Below are 18,598 nucleotides of genomic sequence, written 5' to 3'. Positions count from 1 at the left end.
TCATTTTTCTCTTAATCCCAGTACAGTGCATAGTCCACAGTTCAAATTCTAGCAGTGTTAAAAGCTGAGATATAAATCCAAGCGCAGGTACTCTATGTCACTTGGGGATGCAGGGACTGACCTCAGCTGACAGGTCATGCTGGATAGTCCAACTGAATAGAGCTGATGTAAGAGGGAGAGCTGAATTGACAACCACTCAATAAATCTTTATTCCCTTGCTCTGCTAGGTCTGAAATTCTCCAGCAGAAACTCGAACATGACACAGACCAGGACAAGATCTCCCTTGGAGAGAAGAGCTACAGGAGGAGAACTAAGTGTGCACAGCAAATACACCACTATTGCATCTCATCTGTAGTGTCCATAGCAATTGTAGACTGCATTTTCCTCCTTTAGTTTGATTTCTTTGGATTGAATAGGCCGTACTTTCACCTCAGCTCTCTCCAGCAAGTGTGCACATTTAGGGGGACTCAGAGAAGTGCTGATGCACATCAATCAAGAGCTGCTGGTCATCCAGAAAGACTGTGCACGTGTAAATTTGTACTTGTCCTGATGGGTCATCCAGAAGAGTTTCATGGAGATCAGTTCACAACATTGGAAAGACTTTGTGACAAAGTCTGTAATATCATTTATACTCAGTATTGGTAGGCTTTTTCCTTAATACCCCCACTCCAACAAAACAGACCTACTTCCACTCCTCTCGAAAAGATTGTTACCATCACTAACTGCTTGTCTACTATGTCTCCAAGGCAAGCCACAGGCTATAAGTCTATTCTGCAAAAGGAGCAGCAAAAGAATGCTTAGCGCAATTCTTCTATTTAAAGTTTGGTTAATTTTTAATTGTTTTGGTTATTTGGTTTTCCTTCTATTCATTTGAAGATTTATTATTTATCTGTTCTTGTTGTTTTGTTCATTTGCTTTTCTATTTTGATAAGGATATAGTCTCTACATATTGACTGCCTGCATCTGGTTACTATCAAGTAAATTGGATGTATTCTGGTCAATAAAGGAGTAATCTCAAACTCTTCACTCTTAAGAACCTTCTTTATTGATCATTAGTGTCAACATCTGAAGTCCCACAGCTATCAGGGAGGGATGGATCTCTGCATTCTCATTCGGACTGGGCATCAAATCACTTCCCAGTCAGACTGAGATTCACAGGCATTTATACAGTCACTGTGCACTGTGTTTCCAACTCTGAATTTCAACTTCGTCATGCATACATTACCCACTGTGTATGCTTGCTGTCAAATATATAGTTACCTCTAAATTATACTCTGTCGATGACAGTTTTGACCAAATTAATAGGATAAACATTAATTTTTCTGTAACACCTCCCAGGACATATAAACATGGTATAAGGGAGTTTAAAGCCATCGGGAATCCTGCACCCAAATCCTGGGGCAGAAAATGCTGAACACCCTGGAATGCAGATAATCCTGAGACCACAGGAAATAAAGCAACTTCTGACCAGCTCTTCCCACATCTCTGGCCCAATATTAATCTGCATGGTGCCTCTGGAAACAGGAATAGAGGAGCAGTCAGTGGCAGGAACCTGCTTGGTTCAGCCTAGGCCCAGAACCTACCTGGGCCCCAAGCATATTTGAAGAAAACCAGAGGCATACAATTCTCTGTTTCCTGACTGTGGCTTTTTTTGATTCGAAGCTCAAAGTACCATTTTGTTGTTGTTGATTTTTAGTTGGATATTTTTCATTTCGAATTCAAATGTTATTCCTTCCTTGTTTTCCAGAAATAAGTCTGAATACCATCGCCCTCCACCTCTGCTATAAAAGTATTCCCTTCACCAGCCATCCACTTTCCCAGCCTAGGCAGGACCAAGGGCTGCTCATTCCATTTGTGCCCAAGAAGACCATCCTCTGATACACATGCAGATGGAGCCATGGCACAGTCCCTGTATAGTGGTTGGGTACTGGTTTAGTCTCTGGGAACTCTGCTTGGCAGCCATGGTTGTTCTTATGGGGTTGCAAGTCCCTTCAGCTCTTTCAATCTTTCTGTAATTCCTCCAACTGAGGTCCAGTTCTCAGTTCAATGGTTTGCTGCTAGCATTCACCGCTGTATTTGACATGATCTGGCTGTGCCTCTCAGGAGACATCTATATCCACTTCCTATCAGCCTGCACTTCTTAGCTTCATCCACCTTATCTAGTTTGAAGGCTGTATATGTATAGGCCACATGTGGGGTAGACTCTGAATGGACATTCCTCTAGGCTCTGTTTTAAACTTTGCATCCCTATCCCTTCAATAGGGATTCTTCTTCTCCTTTAAAGGAAGGAGTGAAGAATCAGCATTTTGGTCATCCTTCCTGAGTTTCATTTGGTCTGTGAATCTTGGAGAATTTGAGCATTTGTGGTAATATCCACTTATCAATGAGTGCATACCATGTGTGTGTTTCTGTGATTGGGTTAACTCATTCAGGATGATATGTTTTAGTTCATTCTCTTTGCCTATGAATTTCATGAAGTCATTGTTTTTGATATCTCTGTAGTACTCCATTGTGTAGATGTACCACACTTTCTGTTTCCATTCCTCTGTTGAAGGGCATCTGGGATCTTTTCATTTTCTGACTATTATAAATAAGGCTGCTATGAACATGGTGGAGCATGTGCCCTGTTGTATGTTGGAGCATCTTTTGGGTATATGTGCAAGAGAGGTATAGCTGGGTCCTCAGCTAGTGCAATGTCTAATTTTCTGAGGAACCTCCAGACTGATATCCAGAATGGTTGTACCTGTCTGCAATCTCACCAACAATGGAGGAGTGTTCCTCTTTCTCACATCCGTGCAAGCATCTTCTATAGCCTGAGTGTTTGATCTTAGCCATTCAGACTGGTGTGAGGTGGAATATCAGGGTTGTTTTGATTTGCATTTCCCACATAACTAAAGATGTTGAACATTTCTTTTGGTGCTTTCAGCCACTCCATATTCCTCAGCTATGAATTTTTTGTTTAGCTCTGAACGGCAATTTTTAATAGGGTTATTAGTCTCCCTGCAGTCCAACTTCATGAGTTCCTGTATATTTTGGATATTAGCCCTCTATCAGTTGTAGGATTAGTAAAGGTCTTTTCCCAATCTGTTGGTTGCTGTTTTGTCCTAACCACAGTGTCCTTTGTCTTGCAGAAGCTTTGTAGCTTTATGAGGTCCCATTTGTCTATTCTTGATCTTAGAGCATAAGCCATTCGTGTTTTGTTCAGGAAATTTTTTCCAGTGTCCTTGTGTTCAAGATTCTTCCCCGCTTTTGCTTCTATTAGTTTGAGTGATCTGGTTTGATGTAGAGGTCCTTGATCCACCTGGACTTAAGCTTTACACAGGGCAATAAGAAGAGGATGATTTGTACTCCTCCATATGCTGACCTCCATTTGAACCAGCACCCTTTGCTAAAAATGCTATCCTTTTTCCACTGGATGCTTTTGTCTCCTTTGTCAAAAATCAAGGGACCATAGGTGTGCTGGTTCATTTCTGGGTCTGCAGTACTATTCCACTGGTCTATCTTCCTGTCTCTGTACCAATACCATACAGTTTTATCACTAATGCTCTGTAAACAGCTTGAGTTCAGGGATGGTGATTCCCAGGGAAGTCCTTTTATTGTTGAGGATAGTTTTAGCTATCCTGCGTTACTTGTTATTCCAAATGAATTTGCAAATTGTTCTGTCTAACCCTATGAAGAATTGGAATCGAATTTTGATGGAGATTGCATTGCAACTGTAGGTCACTTTGGGAAAATGGCCATTTTTACTATCTCCATACTGCCAAGCCATGAACATGGGAGATCTTTCCATTTTCTGAGACCTTCTTCAATTTCTTTCTTCATATCATGAAGTTCTTGTCACACAGATATTTCACTAGTTTGATATAAGTCACACTGAGGTATTTTTATATGATTTGGGACTATTATGAAAGGTGTCATTTCCCTAATTTCTTTCTCAGCTTGTTTATCTTTTGTGTAGAGGAAGGCTACTGATTTGTTTGAGTTAATTTTGCCCAGCCACTTTGCTGAAGTTGTTTATCAGGCTTAGGTGTTCTCCGTTGTAACTTTTGGGGTGTCCCATGTATACTACCCTATCCTCTGCAACAGTGATATTTTGACTTCTTCCTTTCCAATCTGAATCCTTTTGACCTCCCTTTGTTGTCTGAGTTCTGGCTAATGCTGGGGACAACATACAATGGAGACATCTCAGTAGCCCGCAGTAGCTTTTTGTAAAAACTGGTTGTTTCCATTTCTCCAAACCTTAGCCCTGGACAACGGCTGTATAGATTTCATTTGTGTGTGACTGCCTATCAGTTGGCCTTGGTGTGCACAATTATTGTATTATATCTGACTTTTCTACTTCTTTCTCCTTCTGCTCTGGTGAATTCTGTGAAACTAGATGTTCCTTGATGTTATGATTCTTAGACAATTGGAAATTGATGCATAGGGGCACAGCACAGCAGAGCCCTAGTGGCCCAGGTGGATACTGTGTGTTCTCATCTTGGAAAAAATGTAATAACTGCAGAATTGTAGTTCTAGATTAGGGTTTGATTTGCAAAGACAGCTTGAAGAAAATAAGAGAAAATGAATTAGAGCCAACATTGGGACCCTAAGAAAGGAAAAAGTTATTGAAGTTAGGAAGTAAGTTTTACATAATATTATAGACTAGTTAAGGAAGTATAGAATATATAAAATAATATACTAGTAAACTAAGTCTAACTACTGGAACCCTTATGAGTGTCATTGTGTGCAAGGAGCAGAACGCTAGTGGAATTAGTGTGCTAAGGGTTACCTTGATTCTTTCTGGCCACTGCCTGGCAGTTTTGCCTATGTCATTTATCATTAGAGTGTCTAGGAAAATGCAATTAGCTGATCTCGGGGCTTTGGACTCTGAAGTATAAAAGTAAAGAGTTAAAGTTTAAATAATGATAAGTTTACAATTATTATTATTATATTGGCCACAGGCCTGGATATAGGGCAAGCCTGAAACTTTGGAGAACAGTTGTAATTCTTAGTTCTTGGTGAGATGTAGTCATTCTTTGCATTTGATTTGGCAATGATTATAAATCTCTTTTTTCTACCCGATTTTGGATTATTAATAAAGGACTGGGGCAAGAGAAAGGCTACAGAACATGTGAAGACAAAATGAGAGAGCATGAGGGAGTGAATGAGAGAGTAAATGACAGAGCTAATGTAAGAACAAATGTGAGAGCGAATGATAGAGCATGACAAGAGCATGTGAAGAGTGAGTGGAGAGAGAATGTGAAGAGTGAATGAGGGAGCTAATGAGGGAGCGAGTCTGAGAACAAATGTGAGAGCCAGGGAGAGAGCATGAGGAGAGCATGTGAGAATGAGTGAGGAGAGAATGTGAGGTGTCTGTGAAGACTGTGTGTGTGCGTGACAGGAGAGTGCTTTGGTGTGTGTGAGATATGTGTGAGGTGTGTGTGAAGATTGTGTGTGTGCATGACAGGAGAGTGCATGTGCTGTGTGTGAGATATGTATGAGGTGTGTATGAAGACTGTGTGTGTGCGTGACAGGAGAGTGCATGTGGTGTGTGTGAGATATGTATGAGGTGTGTATGAAGAGTGTGTGTGAGAATGAAAGGGTAATGAACAGACGTGTGCATGATTGTGGGAGTTTGAGAAAAGAAAACTGCAATAAAAAAAGCAGAGTGCACAAAAGAATGCAGCGTGTGTGCAGCCTCAAGCTGAGAGAGAGAGAGAGAGAGAGAGAGAGAGAGAGAGAGAGAGAGAGAGAGAGAGAGAGACAATGACTTTAAGCCTTGAAGTTGCCTATCAGTTTGTACCCAAAGAGGAATCTGTGGATATGTATTATGTGCCTTCCAGATAACCCTGCTTCCAGGTGAGAACTCTGATCCTGTGACCGAGGGCCAGGAAAGGCTGACAGAATGGCTGCTCCCCTGAGGGCAAAGGATAAAACTTTTAGGTCTATGACCTCCTAATTTATCTTTTCATCTGAAGACTTATTATTCAAATTTTCTTACTGGGATAAAACTATGATCCTGGTGAGCGTCTTGTCTCTTGGATGCTCAATCAGTTCTTTGTTGTCACAGACTGTTTGAGCTTACTCCAGTCACTGGGACTTATTCACATCTTCAATTTTCCTGAACTTTTCAGATTTCTAACATTTGTGGCAAACTGAGTGACAAAAGCAATGAATGTTGAGCACTTCCCTGGGGTCCAGTGCATATGGAGCTACGGGTGTATGGATATGGTAAATCACTAGGAGTTACTCTAAGAATATAGGACTGTGCTCTTAAGACCCCTGCCTGACCTCACTTCACTTTGCCAGCTTTGTGGGCTTCTACACTGCTGCTCTGAGAAGAACTGAAAACTAAGGGAATAGATGTGTAGCCTCCCATTACCTTTGTTATTGTTAGGATATTAGTAGGATAGGTTGGATTGAAATATACTCTCAAAAATATTAACAAAACCATTGCCTCTTGTGTACCATCTGGATGAAGGACCAAGTTCACAGACATTTCTTCACAAACTCCCGAAAGCCAGCAAATTGGAGCATGAAGAAAGCCAAGTCCAAGGCATTCAAAACCAGCATCCTCACCAATGCCCCCAGGAAAGGCTTTGGTTAAAGAAGGGAGGTACTGAGATAGTTGGCCCTCATACACTCAGAGAAGACTGTGCCAGGAGAATTGGGGAAGGATTGTGGGAGAGTAATTAGGTATCAGTAGTCAGTGAGCAGAACGTAAAGTGAAAAAGAAAAAATATATAAATAGAAATAAAAAAAAGTTCTTTAACAAAATGGGATACAATGTATTGCTGAACTAACTCTACTGTATTTACATTTGCACATGCTTTAACAGATAGAGAGACTAGATGTGATAAAGTAGGATGCCCTTTTCATTTACATATATTATGTATACAAGATAAATGAGGTGGAGAACATGCAGTTCAAAGATCCATTGTTCCCTCACATCTATGTGACTCTGCTTCCCTTTATCAGGACTGTGGAGGCCTCTGCTCATCCAGGTTTCAGGGCTCAACCAAAATGCAGTCCCCTATGATCTCTGGCCAAGTGCTCTTGTGATCACAACAGAACTCTGCCTCAGGCTGCAGAGGCACTGAAGGGCCAGCCTTCACCTTCAAGGTGCAACCACTCTTTCAGTCTTTCCAGGCTCTCTGTTACTCAACTGGAGGTTTCAACAGAGGCCTTTCATCTCAATAACAGAAGCTTACCTAACCCAAAACATTGGGAAGCCATCCTACACTCCTGATTGGCTGGTTACCTGAGACCAAACTACATAGCTCTCTTCTTTATGCCTGTTTTCCTGATTTGAAAGTAAATAATGTGATCATCTGTGGTGTTGGTGGTAAGAATAAAATTCTTAACATGAATAAGAGGACCATGCAGAGCACTGGCTTCACATTCTAGGTACAGAGTGAAGAGCTAGAGGGAATTACCAAAGAAAACAATAAGAATCCTAACAACAATTACAGAAATAATGAAAAGAAATAAAACAAAAACAAAAGCAAAAACAAAAATACCTTGTGGGTGCTGGTATTAAAGGCATGTATTAATTCTGACCAGCTTAGTAGGAATTTCCAATAAAAACAAACAAACAAACAAACAGCCTTATTACACTTGCAGCAAGTGCAGGAGAGAAAGCTGGGAGACATCCTGTGCTGGTGCCCCCATGCTGTGATTCTGCAGCAACAACTTCCTTGGGAATAGGAACCTGTATGCAGTGGGATCCCTTGCTGGGCCTATCATCTCAAAAAGAGGGGCTTCCCTAATCCAAACCTTAGAATCCAGTTTACTTCAGGCCAGGAATGAAGTCAACCATCATTAGTGAAAGAGCAAGGGAAAAATTATACAGGAAAAAATATGTGCCTTAATCAGAAAAGATCCTCAACTTCTAAGGCCTCCACAATCTCCACCCCTCTCTTCTGAGCTTTGCATAGTGATGTTGTATAACTCCAGATGGTAGGAAAAGGCAGAGTTCTTCCCAGAAAAGATCATACATGATTTTCACCCTGACATATGTGAGTTGAGGTGGCATCGTATCACAGAGTCAGCACACCCGGGATAAGGACACAGAAGCCACAGATGACAATGATAAAATGGACTCCCTCCTGAACTTATGGACCCATTAAAATTGAGGTTTAGCTTAACCTTAGGCCATTCCACTCCCTGCCCATCCACCTGATTTTTATGTTTGCTCTGAGTAAAAGATCAGAGTGGACACCCAAATATCCTCATGATTGGACTTGGAAATTCCGGAAGAATGATATTGGAGAAGGGATGGCTATGTGGTTACAATGTGGTAACTAGTTTCTGACCAGGAACCTCGTCCGTAGCCAATGGGGAATTTAAGGCCGGGCCTCCTGCTTGTTCCAGTCTAGGCTAAGACTTCAGGGTCAGGCCAGCTCCTGAGCCCCACACAGGGCTGCCTGCATGCCCTTGTGACTGCATTAGAGCCAGAGTGCTCTCCGCCCCATCCTCTTCTCTCCTCTTTGTCACAGCCATGGTCCCCAAGAGCACTTGTCAAACACATTTATACATCTATCTCTATCTCAAAGTCAGGTTCCCAGAGAATCAATCCCCATAGCTGACCATAAATGAGGATTCACTGTGTGTGTGTGTGTGTGTGTGTGTGTGTGTGTGTGTGTGTGTGTGTGTATAGTATTTTAGAACACAGAATGGGGATTCTTGGTGAAAGCTTCATGGACATGTATTGTAGAACTAGAGTTTTAAAAAGGTTACTCATTGTCAGAGTCCGGATGTGCAGGGCCGGACATGCCTGAGGGAGAGCCAGAGATAGGACTTGCCAAACCAGCTATCAGCCCCAAGGACATTGACCATCTACAGCCACCCTCTCCCCTTCCTTCAACCCCCTGAGTGAGATGAGCCACCCTACCTGCCTGCCGAGCTGCTAGAGAGCACGTACTCCTTGCTGATGTAATTTCGCGCCGAACGTAACTGTGCACCATTTGAATTGACCAATCATGTGTAACCTCGAGAATGCCCCTAACCTCCCCTATATAAACCCTTGAGTTTGGAGGCTCGGGGTCGATTCCTCTGTCTCCTGTGTGAGATACGTGTCGACCCGGGATCCTGCTAAGACCCGGGATCTTGTTAATTAAAGCTACCTCTTGCTGTTACATCAAGAATGGCTACTCGTGATTCCTGGGGGCACCCCAGCCCGCGATCGGAGCGAGAGACGGGGCTCCCCGTTTTGGGGTATGCTCTTTCATTTGGGGGCTCGTCCGGGATCTGACCGTGACCCCCCCGGAACCACGAATGCCACTTGGAGGTACGTTAGTGTGAGTGCTGGAAAGCGGCTGCTGTGTGTGAGTGTGTGTGAATTAAGTCTTGTAGTCTGTGTTTTTCAGTACCGGTTTAAGGTCTTGGTGCACTGTCTGGGCAGATGAAGGATTCCTGCCCTGTGCACGGGTGGAAGAAGGATTCCCACCCCGTAGAAAGCTAGCTTGAGAGTGCACTGTCTGGGCAGAAGGAGGATTCCTGCCCTGTGCACGGGTGGAAGAAGGATTCCCACCCAGTAGAAAGCTACCTTGAGAGTGCACTGTCTGGGCAGAAGGAGGATTCCTGCCCTGTGCATGGGTGGAAGAAGTTTCCCCACCCCGAATAGGCGCCTGTGAGTAGATGAAGGATTCCTACTCCGAATAGTCTTTTTTTTTTCCTTTTCCTTTTAGAAAGCGCACAGGGGGACGCCCCAATTGCGCAGGTTCTGGGACGCATGAGAACGTTCCACGAGCTGAATTTTGTAGGGAGGACCCGGCAACTGACAGTCAAAAAGATCTGACTGTGTTTAAAATCTTGGACCGACGACTGTGTTTGAAATCACGTTTTGCTTTGTTGGTCGAAGAGTTTTACTTGGTCCCCTTAATGCTTAGTGAGTAAGAAACTTAATCTTATGGACCCTGCTCTAGTGGCGGTATGTTGGTTGATAGCCAAAGTTAATTGTTAAAACAGTGTTTTCTCTGTGCTTGTGCTCGCAGCCAGCTGAGATAAGCTAGAGAAAGATTTAAATTTTGCTTGGGAGTAAGGAATCTTAAACGCGGAGTTTCAGCCGTTTTGACACTTAGTGCGTAGCTGCCTAAAAGATCAGAAATGCTGTCAACAGGCTATCAAAAAAAAAAGAGAGAGAGAGAGACAGGCTGTGTTAGAAATGCTACAGGAGGAACTATCTGAAAAGGCTGAGAGCGAGGTGGGAGAGGACTATAAGGAAAACAAGAACAAGAAAGGAATTTCTGACATTTGCTCACAGTAGGAGAGCACTCATTTAGAGAAGTTCTTTAAGGGAGCCTGCCTTATCAGGCGGTGGCCAAGGTCAGGATTAATGTTTTCTTTTCCATGGGCCTTTAAACCCAGTGAGACAGTTTGGTAAAGGGCTGATACTGAGGTCCTGATAGCCCCAGGTGAATTGGTTACGATTCTTTTGTCAGCCACCTGGCATCTAGCACCCAGGTTCTAACCATCTCTCCATCCTTTGGTTATACTCCTTGAGGGAAAAAATCTAAGTCTAGAGAGATTGTCGATAACAGATCTGCTGCCTCTCTGCTCACCTTTCCGTTTCATAGACAAAGCTTGTGCTTATTTGTACAATGGCTTTTTGTCCAAGAAGGCCTCCTGGTTTAGCTGTGTGACTAAATGCTGTTTGCCCTCTTCATGCTTGTTAGTAACTGTTACAGGTTTTCTTTACCACTGAGGAAAGACGGGATCCTACTAGAGGCCAGAAAAAATGTTCCAGACACGGATAGAAGGCCCTCACTTCTGCCTGCTCTCTTCAGACGCCTGAAGGTAGGGAGTGCTCCAGGTCTGCCGCCAGGCTCCAAGGGTGGTCTCTGAGGGGCTGGAAAATGCCCCACCAATCTGGCTAAGATAAGGAAAGGATATGAAGAGAAAGTTACAGAAACTTGAAGGGTTAAGCTAAGTCACTGAGAGAGTTATTGTAAGTTGCAGAGAAAAATAGCTGTAGAAGAAGGTGCAGACAGAGAGATTGAAAAAAAGAAAAAAAGAAAGAGGATAAAAAGAGCAGGGAGCTAGGGAAGAAAAGAGACAAAAAGAAGAAGAAGTTAGAGAGCTAAAGAGAGATAAAAGATGAGAGAGGAACATATACTGGCCACAGTAGTTAGGGAACCTAGGAAGATAGTACCTGGCAATAGAAGAGAATTCCTGGCTAAAGATCAGTGTGCCTAATGCAAAGAAAAAGGACACTGGGGCAGGGACTGCCCAAGAAAGAACAGGAGGGGCCACTGGAGAGTTTCTTGGTCCTAGAGTGCTGGACAGGGACACAATGCTCTGTGCTCCTATGCCCCCCAGTGGGACAATATCCAAAGACGTTGAGTGCAAGGGGCTACTGGCAACGAACAATACTTATGGACTGCCTGAAGAACAGTGGACCTTGGCGTGTGCCGGGTAACCCACCCACTAATTCATGGTCATCCCTGACTGCCCCATCCCTTGCTCATGAGAAAATTGCTCTCCAAATTGGCTTGCGTGGGCTGAAATCGCTGGGTGAGGCCATGTGTATGCATATCTACAGACTGTGAATGTGGAGCTTAAGACCTGTCTCAGTGCACCAGTACCTGATGCTGGGAGATCTGTGACTTAGTCCTGTTCTGCTTGGAACACACCGTTCCTGCCAGCCGGGCACTGGCAATTATCACCCAATCCAGGACTTAAACTGTGATAGAGTGGCTGATGTTTTGCCTTTAAATAGAGTGTCCCAAACGATGGAACCACTGGTCAGCTGCCATGGACTAGATTCTCCACCGGTTGGGGACAATCTGGTCACCTTGCTGCCCAATCCAGACCTGGAGCCACCACAGCACGAGTGTCAAGCACTGACAGAAGCCCATGGGTGGAGGAAAGACCTCTGCAACTGGCTGATTGACCCCTGCTGAAAGCCGAGGACCTTGTCCACAGACGGGAACAGTTCTCTTCATGAATGAAGGTCAGAGACAAGTGGGTGCTGCCATGGTGGACAACACGATGTCATCTGGGATAGCTGAACTTCTACCCCCCAGCACATCAGCACTTCAGATGCCTTTACCATCTCTTGGATGCCCTAGTGAAGCCAACAACTGCAAGAGACGGCCTCGATAGTCATCAAGAAGATACTGGAAGAAATCTTCCCCCAGTCTGGAGTACCCAATGTAATCTGGTCAGACAACAGCCCTATTTTCATTGCCAAGGTAAGCCAGGGTGTGGCCAAATATTTAGAGGTCGATTGGAAATTACATTGTATCTACAGACCTCAAAGTTCAGGACAGGTAGAGTAAATAAATAAAACTCTAAAATTTTTAGAGACCCTGTCCAAATTAAATTAACCATGGAGACTGGCGCAGACTGGGTGACACTCCTTCCCTCTTGCTCTCTTCAGAGCAAGAAATACCCCTTCCAGATTCAGCCTTACCCCCTTTGAGATCTTATATGGGGCCTCAGCCCCCCTGACTGTATTAGATGATGTTACTGAACCAACACATCATAGTGCCAAAGTAATAATGATTTGTGTGCCAGGCTAAAAGACCTATAGGTGATACAGAAAGAAATCTGCTCACAGCTGACAGCAGCCTATGCCCCGGAGACCCCTGAGACATCCCATCAGTTCCAGGTCTTAGACTGCAGCTACACTGAGCCCAGACACTCGAGCCTCGCTGGAAAGGACCATACCTGGTGCTGCTGACCACCCTGACAGCTGTCAATTCTCAGCCCTCACCAGTCATGTACTAGATGTTTGGGCTGAGAGCTGGGACCTAGAGGGAAATTCAGTCATGTTTGTCCCGGGTTCTATCAAGATAGGTGTGGGATAGGCTTGATTTCCATTACAAATGATGTAACATTGCATATGTTACTACTCTTAATACTTCTTGGGACCGTGCCTCAGGGATCACAGTCTGTATAAGCTTAGAAGTTCTAAAAGCTAGTCATGACCTTGGTGTATAGCCTTAGATAGTGTCCAGATTAGAATCCTCATGTTAAGACAACAATACCAAGCTGTTATGCTAGATGAAGCTGAGTTCTCCATGAAGTTCTAAGATTAGAACTATTAACAAAAAAGGAGAAGGGAATGTAGAACTAGAGTTTTTAAAAGGTTACTCATTGTCAGAGTCCGGATGTGCAGGGCTGGACATGCCTGAGGGAGAGCCAGAGATAGGACTTGCCGGACCAGCTATAAGCCCCAAGGACATTGTCCATCAGTAGCCACTCCCTCCCCTTCCTTCACCCCCCTGAGTGAGATGAGCCACCCTACCTGCCTGCCGAGCTGCTAGGGAGCACATACTCCTTGCTGATGTAATTTCACACTGAAAGTAACTGTGCACCATTTGAATTGACCAATCATGTGTAACCGTGCAAATGCCCCTAACTTCCCTATATAAACCCCCCAGGTTGGAGGCTCGGGGTCGATTCCTCTGTCTCCTGTGTGAGATATGTATCGACCCGGAATCCCGCTTAGACCTGGGATCTCCTTAATAAAAGCTACCTCTTGCTGTTACATCAAGAATGGCTACTCGTGATTCCTGGCGGCACCCCAGCCCGCGATCAGAGCGAGAGACGGGGCTCCCCGTTTTGGGGTACACTCTTTCAGTATCTTTGCTACATGTCTTTGCACTGGGATCTTTCCACATGACTTAGATATCCTTGCCATGGGGTCATTACCCGTCACCTTGCCATTTCAATTTTGTGTTTGTTTTGGATGCTAACGCTGTTTGACGTAAGATCCAAGGATGAACTTCCATAATGGGCTATGGTTTCAGACTTGATTTACAGCCATGTGCCCCTCAGGTTGCTTCCTTTTGATCCTAGAGGTTGATTAATCTTTCCAGCAAGGCTTCCAGTACTTGATAGGATTGTGCTACATGCTATCAGAGCAGAGTTATACCGAAGTCATATGCTGGCCTTCCTCTGACAGTGCTTACCCTTGAAAAGTCCTCAAACAGGGCAGCGCTTGCAGAAAAAAAAAAACCCTGTAGGCAATAAATCATATATCTGGGTCTACCCCTGGCTCCTTGAGAAATGAAAGAGGAATATGGTCTTGGCTTACTGGAAGTCTTATCCCAAGACTAGGGAAGGGGACTCCAGAGAGCACTAAGCCTTCTCCTAATCCATCATAGTCTGTATAGCCTGTGGCTTTCATTTGGTCGGTGTGGTGACCTTAAAATGTTCTAGGTATTTCTGCCATGTTCTGTCTCTATACCTACACATGACCTCAGGTGTACAGTCACATTGGAAATATACAAAAACTTGCATATGAATTGTAAAATTCAATGTGTGTTATATTTAAAATACCACAATAATTGAGTGGCCGTTGCTACAGTAAATATTATTAGGGGGTTTCTACCCGACCGTAGATCATTTAGTTCCCAAATAAAAGACACAAAACTTTTAGATTTATAATAAGCTTTAAAGTACTAGAACTGAGCAGACATCAACCCTCTGTGCTATTTTTTCTGCTTCCCTGTCAATAACCCTGAGGTTTTGCTTGCCATGCTCTGCCCGGGCCACGCCTGTTCTAACAGACTGGCCCACATGGCAATACACTCATGATCCAACTACCCTATGGGGTGGTTTCTCCTTCCTTCTCCTCCATGTCCTTTCCCTCTCCTTGTGGACCCTGCCTGAGCCCCCAAGCCAAGGGCAACTTTGCTCTGTCCCTTCTCTTCTTCCAAGCCCATGTTGTAGGGATTTTATTAACCAATCAGGGATAACTTAGGACGCAAAAAAAAAAAAAATCTGGTATACATGAGGGTCTCCTTGTTTGAAGCAACCAGACCTTAGGGTACAGAATTTAGCATTTGAATATACAGCACCACAGGCCAACCCATTATAGGCCAATCTACTTTGTAGTTGGACTCAAAGCTTGGCTCTCACACCCATTAGATGTTCAACTGTGGAGAAGTTATTTTACCTTTGTGTGACTCAATTCCCTTATCTGCACAGTGAGGATGATAATGAGTGTTAAATTCACAGAGTTGTCTTGGGGACTGATGAGTTAATATATCTAGTATTTAAACATTTAACACCATCTACTTTGCATAATTAATAAAAGTCTGTGGAAAGGGCAAAGTCATAATGCCAGAAGAACATTTGATTTGGAAATAGGGCCATACAACTACCTCTAATAACAAATTGAGAATCAGGGAATGGTGGAAGACTAAGGCCAGAGAATTGGGAAATCAAGGCCAGCCTGGGCTGCATAATAAGATCCTATCTCAAAATATCAAGACAAGTCATGTTCGTAGAAATAATAAATCAAGAAATAGCCATTATAAAGAATTTACAAAAAGCAAAGCAGTGGAGCAGAGTGGATGCTGTGTGTCAAATCCCTCTGCTGTCCATCTCTGGGACCAAGTATGCATCAGATCAGTGACGGGAATGGGGTGCTGAGAGCCTGGAGCAAAGGGATGCTGGCTGCATGGCCACAATTGAACAGCACTAAAGCAGGACTAAATGCTAAGAAAAAAAGTGATATGCAAACCATGTAAATTTTAATGTCCTCCAGAAAGGCAAAACCACAATAGTTTTACTGTTTCTCAAGCTGCTTCTGTCACCAAACTTCTAACATTGGTAAGGATGTGGAAAACTCTTGTGATGCAAACCAGTTGCCAATAAGAAGAGCAACCACTGTCCTGACCAAGGTGACCTGGATGCAGTCAAATAGGCCGAGGCAGCCTGGACAGCCATCAGAGTATGTTTAACACACAGATATCTGTCATTTCAAAAGGGGGAAATGAAGCCTGACTTTTCCCCCCTTTAAGCAAAACCAAGAATACTAAAGCATTGAGGATTACAAATAAAAATATGCCAAGAAACTTCATAGAATATACATTTCTCTTATGTGTGCTCCTGAATGTGTGTGTTTTGTATGTGTTTTGTGTTTTGTGTGTATGTGTGAGTGTGTGTATGTGTGTGTACTTGTGTGTGTGAGTGTCTGTGTGTCTGTGTGTGTATGTGTGTGACTGTGTATGCATGTGTGAGTGTGTGTGTATGCGTGTGAGTGTGTGTGTTTTGTGTGTGTGTGCGTGTGTGAGTGTGTGTATGAGTGTGTGTGTGTCTGTGTCTGTGTGCACTAATGCTTCAATTATCTGCTATGGTGAATACTATCCCCAACTCAATTATGAAGGTTAGTATTAAGCTGTGAGTAGTATGTGGAGAGTGGTCACAAAGAATAATTAGGAGTCCTCTTCTGTTAAGTTGTCTGAGACTTCCAAATGCTGCATGATGTGAGTGGGCCTCACATCTCGGCACACTAACTCTATTAAGTAAATTCCCGTGTGTTTTTCTTAAACAATTTTTATGAAAACCTTAATTTTTTCTCCCATTCATTTTTTTGGGGGGGGGGGCGCAAGGGTCTTTGTTTGGTTTTTGGTTTTGTTTTTGTGGTTTTTTTTGTTTTCTTTTTGTTTGTTTGTTTGTTTTTTGCTTATTTTAGGTCCACAGGATTTTCTGTATCCTTGGAGGAAGTCCTAGACTGGATCTGTACAGTTAAGGGAATTAACCAGTTCACTGAGCACATTTTTTCTTTGTTTGGTTTCTGTTTTTCTTTTGAGATCTCACTGTGGGAGCAGAGGAAGCCCTGAGAAAGTACAGCCCTAAGTGGATGTGTGTTGGAAACATGATATGACCATGCCTTGGACCCAAAGCCATTTATCCATGTGGAAAAGACAAAGGCCCCCATGCCCCTTGAGGCTCAGAGACATGACAACACCTTCTCAGGATGGCATTGATAGTGTGTGCAGAAAAAGTCTACTCTACCTTTCTCTCTGGCCCCATCTGGATATTTACAGCCTGAAGACTGCTCCCTGCAGAGACTGCTCCTACTGAGATTAGCTAAATCTGCCCCTTGTCAGTTACATATGCATAGTCCTCCCCTCCTTGTTTATCTGCATGCAATGCCCACCTCCTTGCTGCCCTGTGCAACAGCCCTGCTTCCTGGCCAGCTCTATATAATAAACCTGCTGAGCTTCTGTGATGCTGCATTTTCTCCAGCCCACGGACCCAGCCTTCCCCATGTATGTGTGTCCAATGTCAATCTTCATTTCCTCCTCACCCCTGGTCAGACCCAAGTCCCTGGAGCCACTCAAAGGACTTGGCAATCTCAGTCTGCTCCACTTTGAAGGAAGTGCTTTCTAAAATGAAATCTAAAGCACACAGTGGGTTCAGCTCCCTCTCAAGTGTCTTTGGTGAGGGTTGGGGTGGGTGTGAGACCAGTTACATTCTGACTATTGCAGAAGAGTAAAGGATTCACAGTTTGCTTTTGGTGAACGTGAGCTCCCCAAGAGGCTATCATTGCCAACGTTTTCCCAAGTCACTTCTAGGAGGTCAACTGACTCCTAGGTGAGTCTTTGGTTACACTGCTTCAGTTTTCTGTGGCTACACTGTCCAAATGGCACCCACTGGTCACACATGGCTATTTGAGATGAACTAAACTTAGAACTAAAATCTGCCTCTTTAGTCACAGCAGGCAAACCAGGAGGCAAACAGCCAGCCAGAATCCATAGCAAGAAACACAGCAGATATAGAATATTTCTATCATCTAGAAATTTCTCCTGGACAGCAGTGGTCTAGGTTCTTGGTGTCTGGTTTTTCCTTCAGGGAGAATTATTTGCCGTACTAATATCAAAAGGTTTATTTTTAAAGCAACTTTACCAAAATATGACTTACTCACCCCCAAATTAATCCAGTTTAAGTCTACAATGTAATGGTTCCCCATAAATCTATCCGAGTTCGACGGTAGACCACAGAACAAAAGAAAGACAGTTTATGCAGTTATGTAAAATGGTATGCATCAATATTGACCACTGCATAATTATACTGTACTACTTTTGATTTCTTCAAAATTCAGGCCTTTTATTGATTGTTTTACAAAAATACATTATCCTAGAGTTGAGAAAATATTATACAATATTTCATCTGGGCTTTTTATTTCATTGAGACTTTAATATTTTTGCATCTTTTGCTAGTATTGTTAGATTCTTTATAAGAGTTTTATTTTGTGGATTTTTTTGCCGATCTGGTCACTATTTGACGCCATTTCAATGTTCTCAGGATTTTGATGACAATAATACCACAATGATAAAGTGATACTCATTTTCTTGAGCCATTTACATATGTATATACACACATATATGGGAAGTTATGTATACATATTTCTATGCTATACTGTGTAGAATACAATTCTATTATACGTCAACATATACAGTTTGCTCAATATGATTTCTGTGAATGTTATCAGTCATGGGGAAATAATAAGAGCCTGAATAAACATGGACAATATTTGCAGAATGCACATAAAATTGAAGATGGTATATAAGCAAAAGTGTGAAGTATATCACTTAGAGCTTTCATATCGAATGCACTTTAAAATTTTTAATAGATTAAAAAAATTTAAATCATCTTTACCCAGTTTCATGTTTTTTTTACAATGTATCTCCTGGATGATTTGAATTATATATGCTGCTCAAGATCTTTTTAACAACAGTAACGTAATGCCTTAAATGTGTTTCTGATATTTCTATTCACTTGATCACTGTTCAATAATTGTACCAAGTTGATAGCTGTAATTTTTTATCACTTTAAGAATGTAAATTTCATGTGTGTGTATACACTTTTGATC

General features: G+C 42.9%; 1 protein-coding gene across 3 annotated transcripts in view; it reads left to right on the top strand.

Annotated features, from left to right (window-relative positions):
• LOC134480478 (uncharacterized) overlaps positions 1 to 18,381 on the top strand; it is a 39,090-nt gene extending 20,709 nt beyond the window's left edge. For 2 of the 3 annotated variants that reach the window (XM_063267971.1, XM_063267969.1), the window contains one exon: positions 228 to 1,019. In XM_063267971.1, the coding sequence (XP_063124041.1) occupies positions 228 to 233 (6 nt within the window). In that variant the 3' untranslated portion in view covers positions 234 to 1,019. Of the gene's footprint in view, positions 1 to 227; positions 1,020 to 16,532 lie in introns of those variants that run through there. The other variant, XM_063267970.1, reaches the window with a different exon arrangement.
• Positions 18,382 to 18,598: the final 217 nt, after the last annotated feature.

This window comes from Rattus norvegicus, chromosome 9 (assembly GCF_036323735.1).
Source record: "Rattus norvegicus strain BN/NHsdMcwi chromosome 9, GRCr8, whole genome shotgun sequence".
NCBI classification, from domain to species: domain Eukaryota; kingdom Metazoa; phylum Chordata; class Mammalia; order Rodentia; family Muridae; genus Rattus; species Rattus norvegicus.
This window is presented reverse-complemented; position numbering and strand designations above follow the sequence as displayed.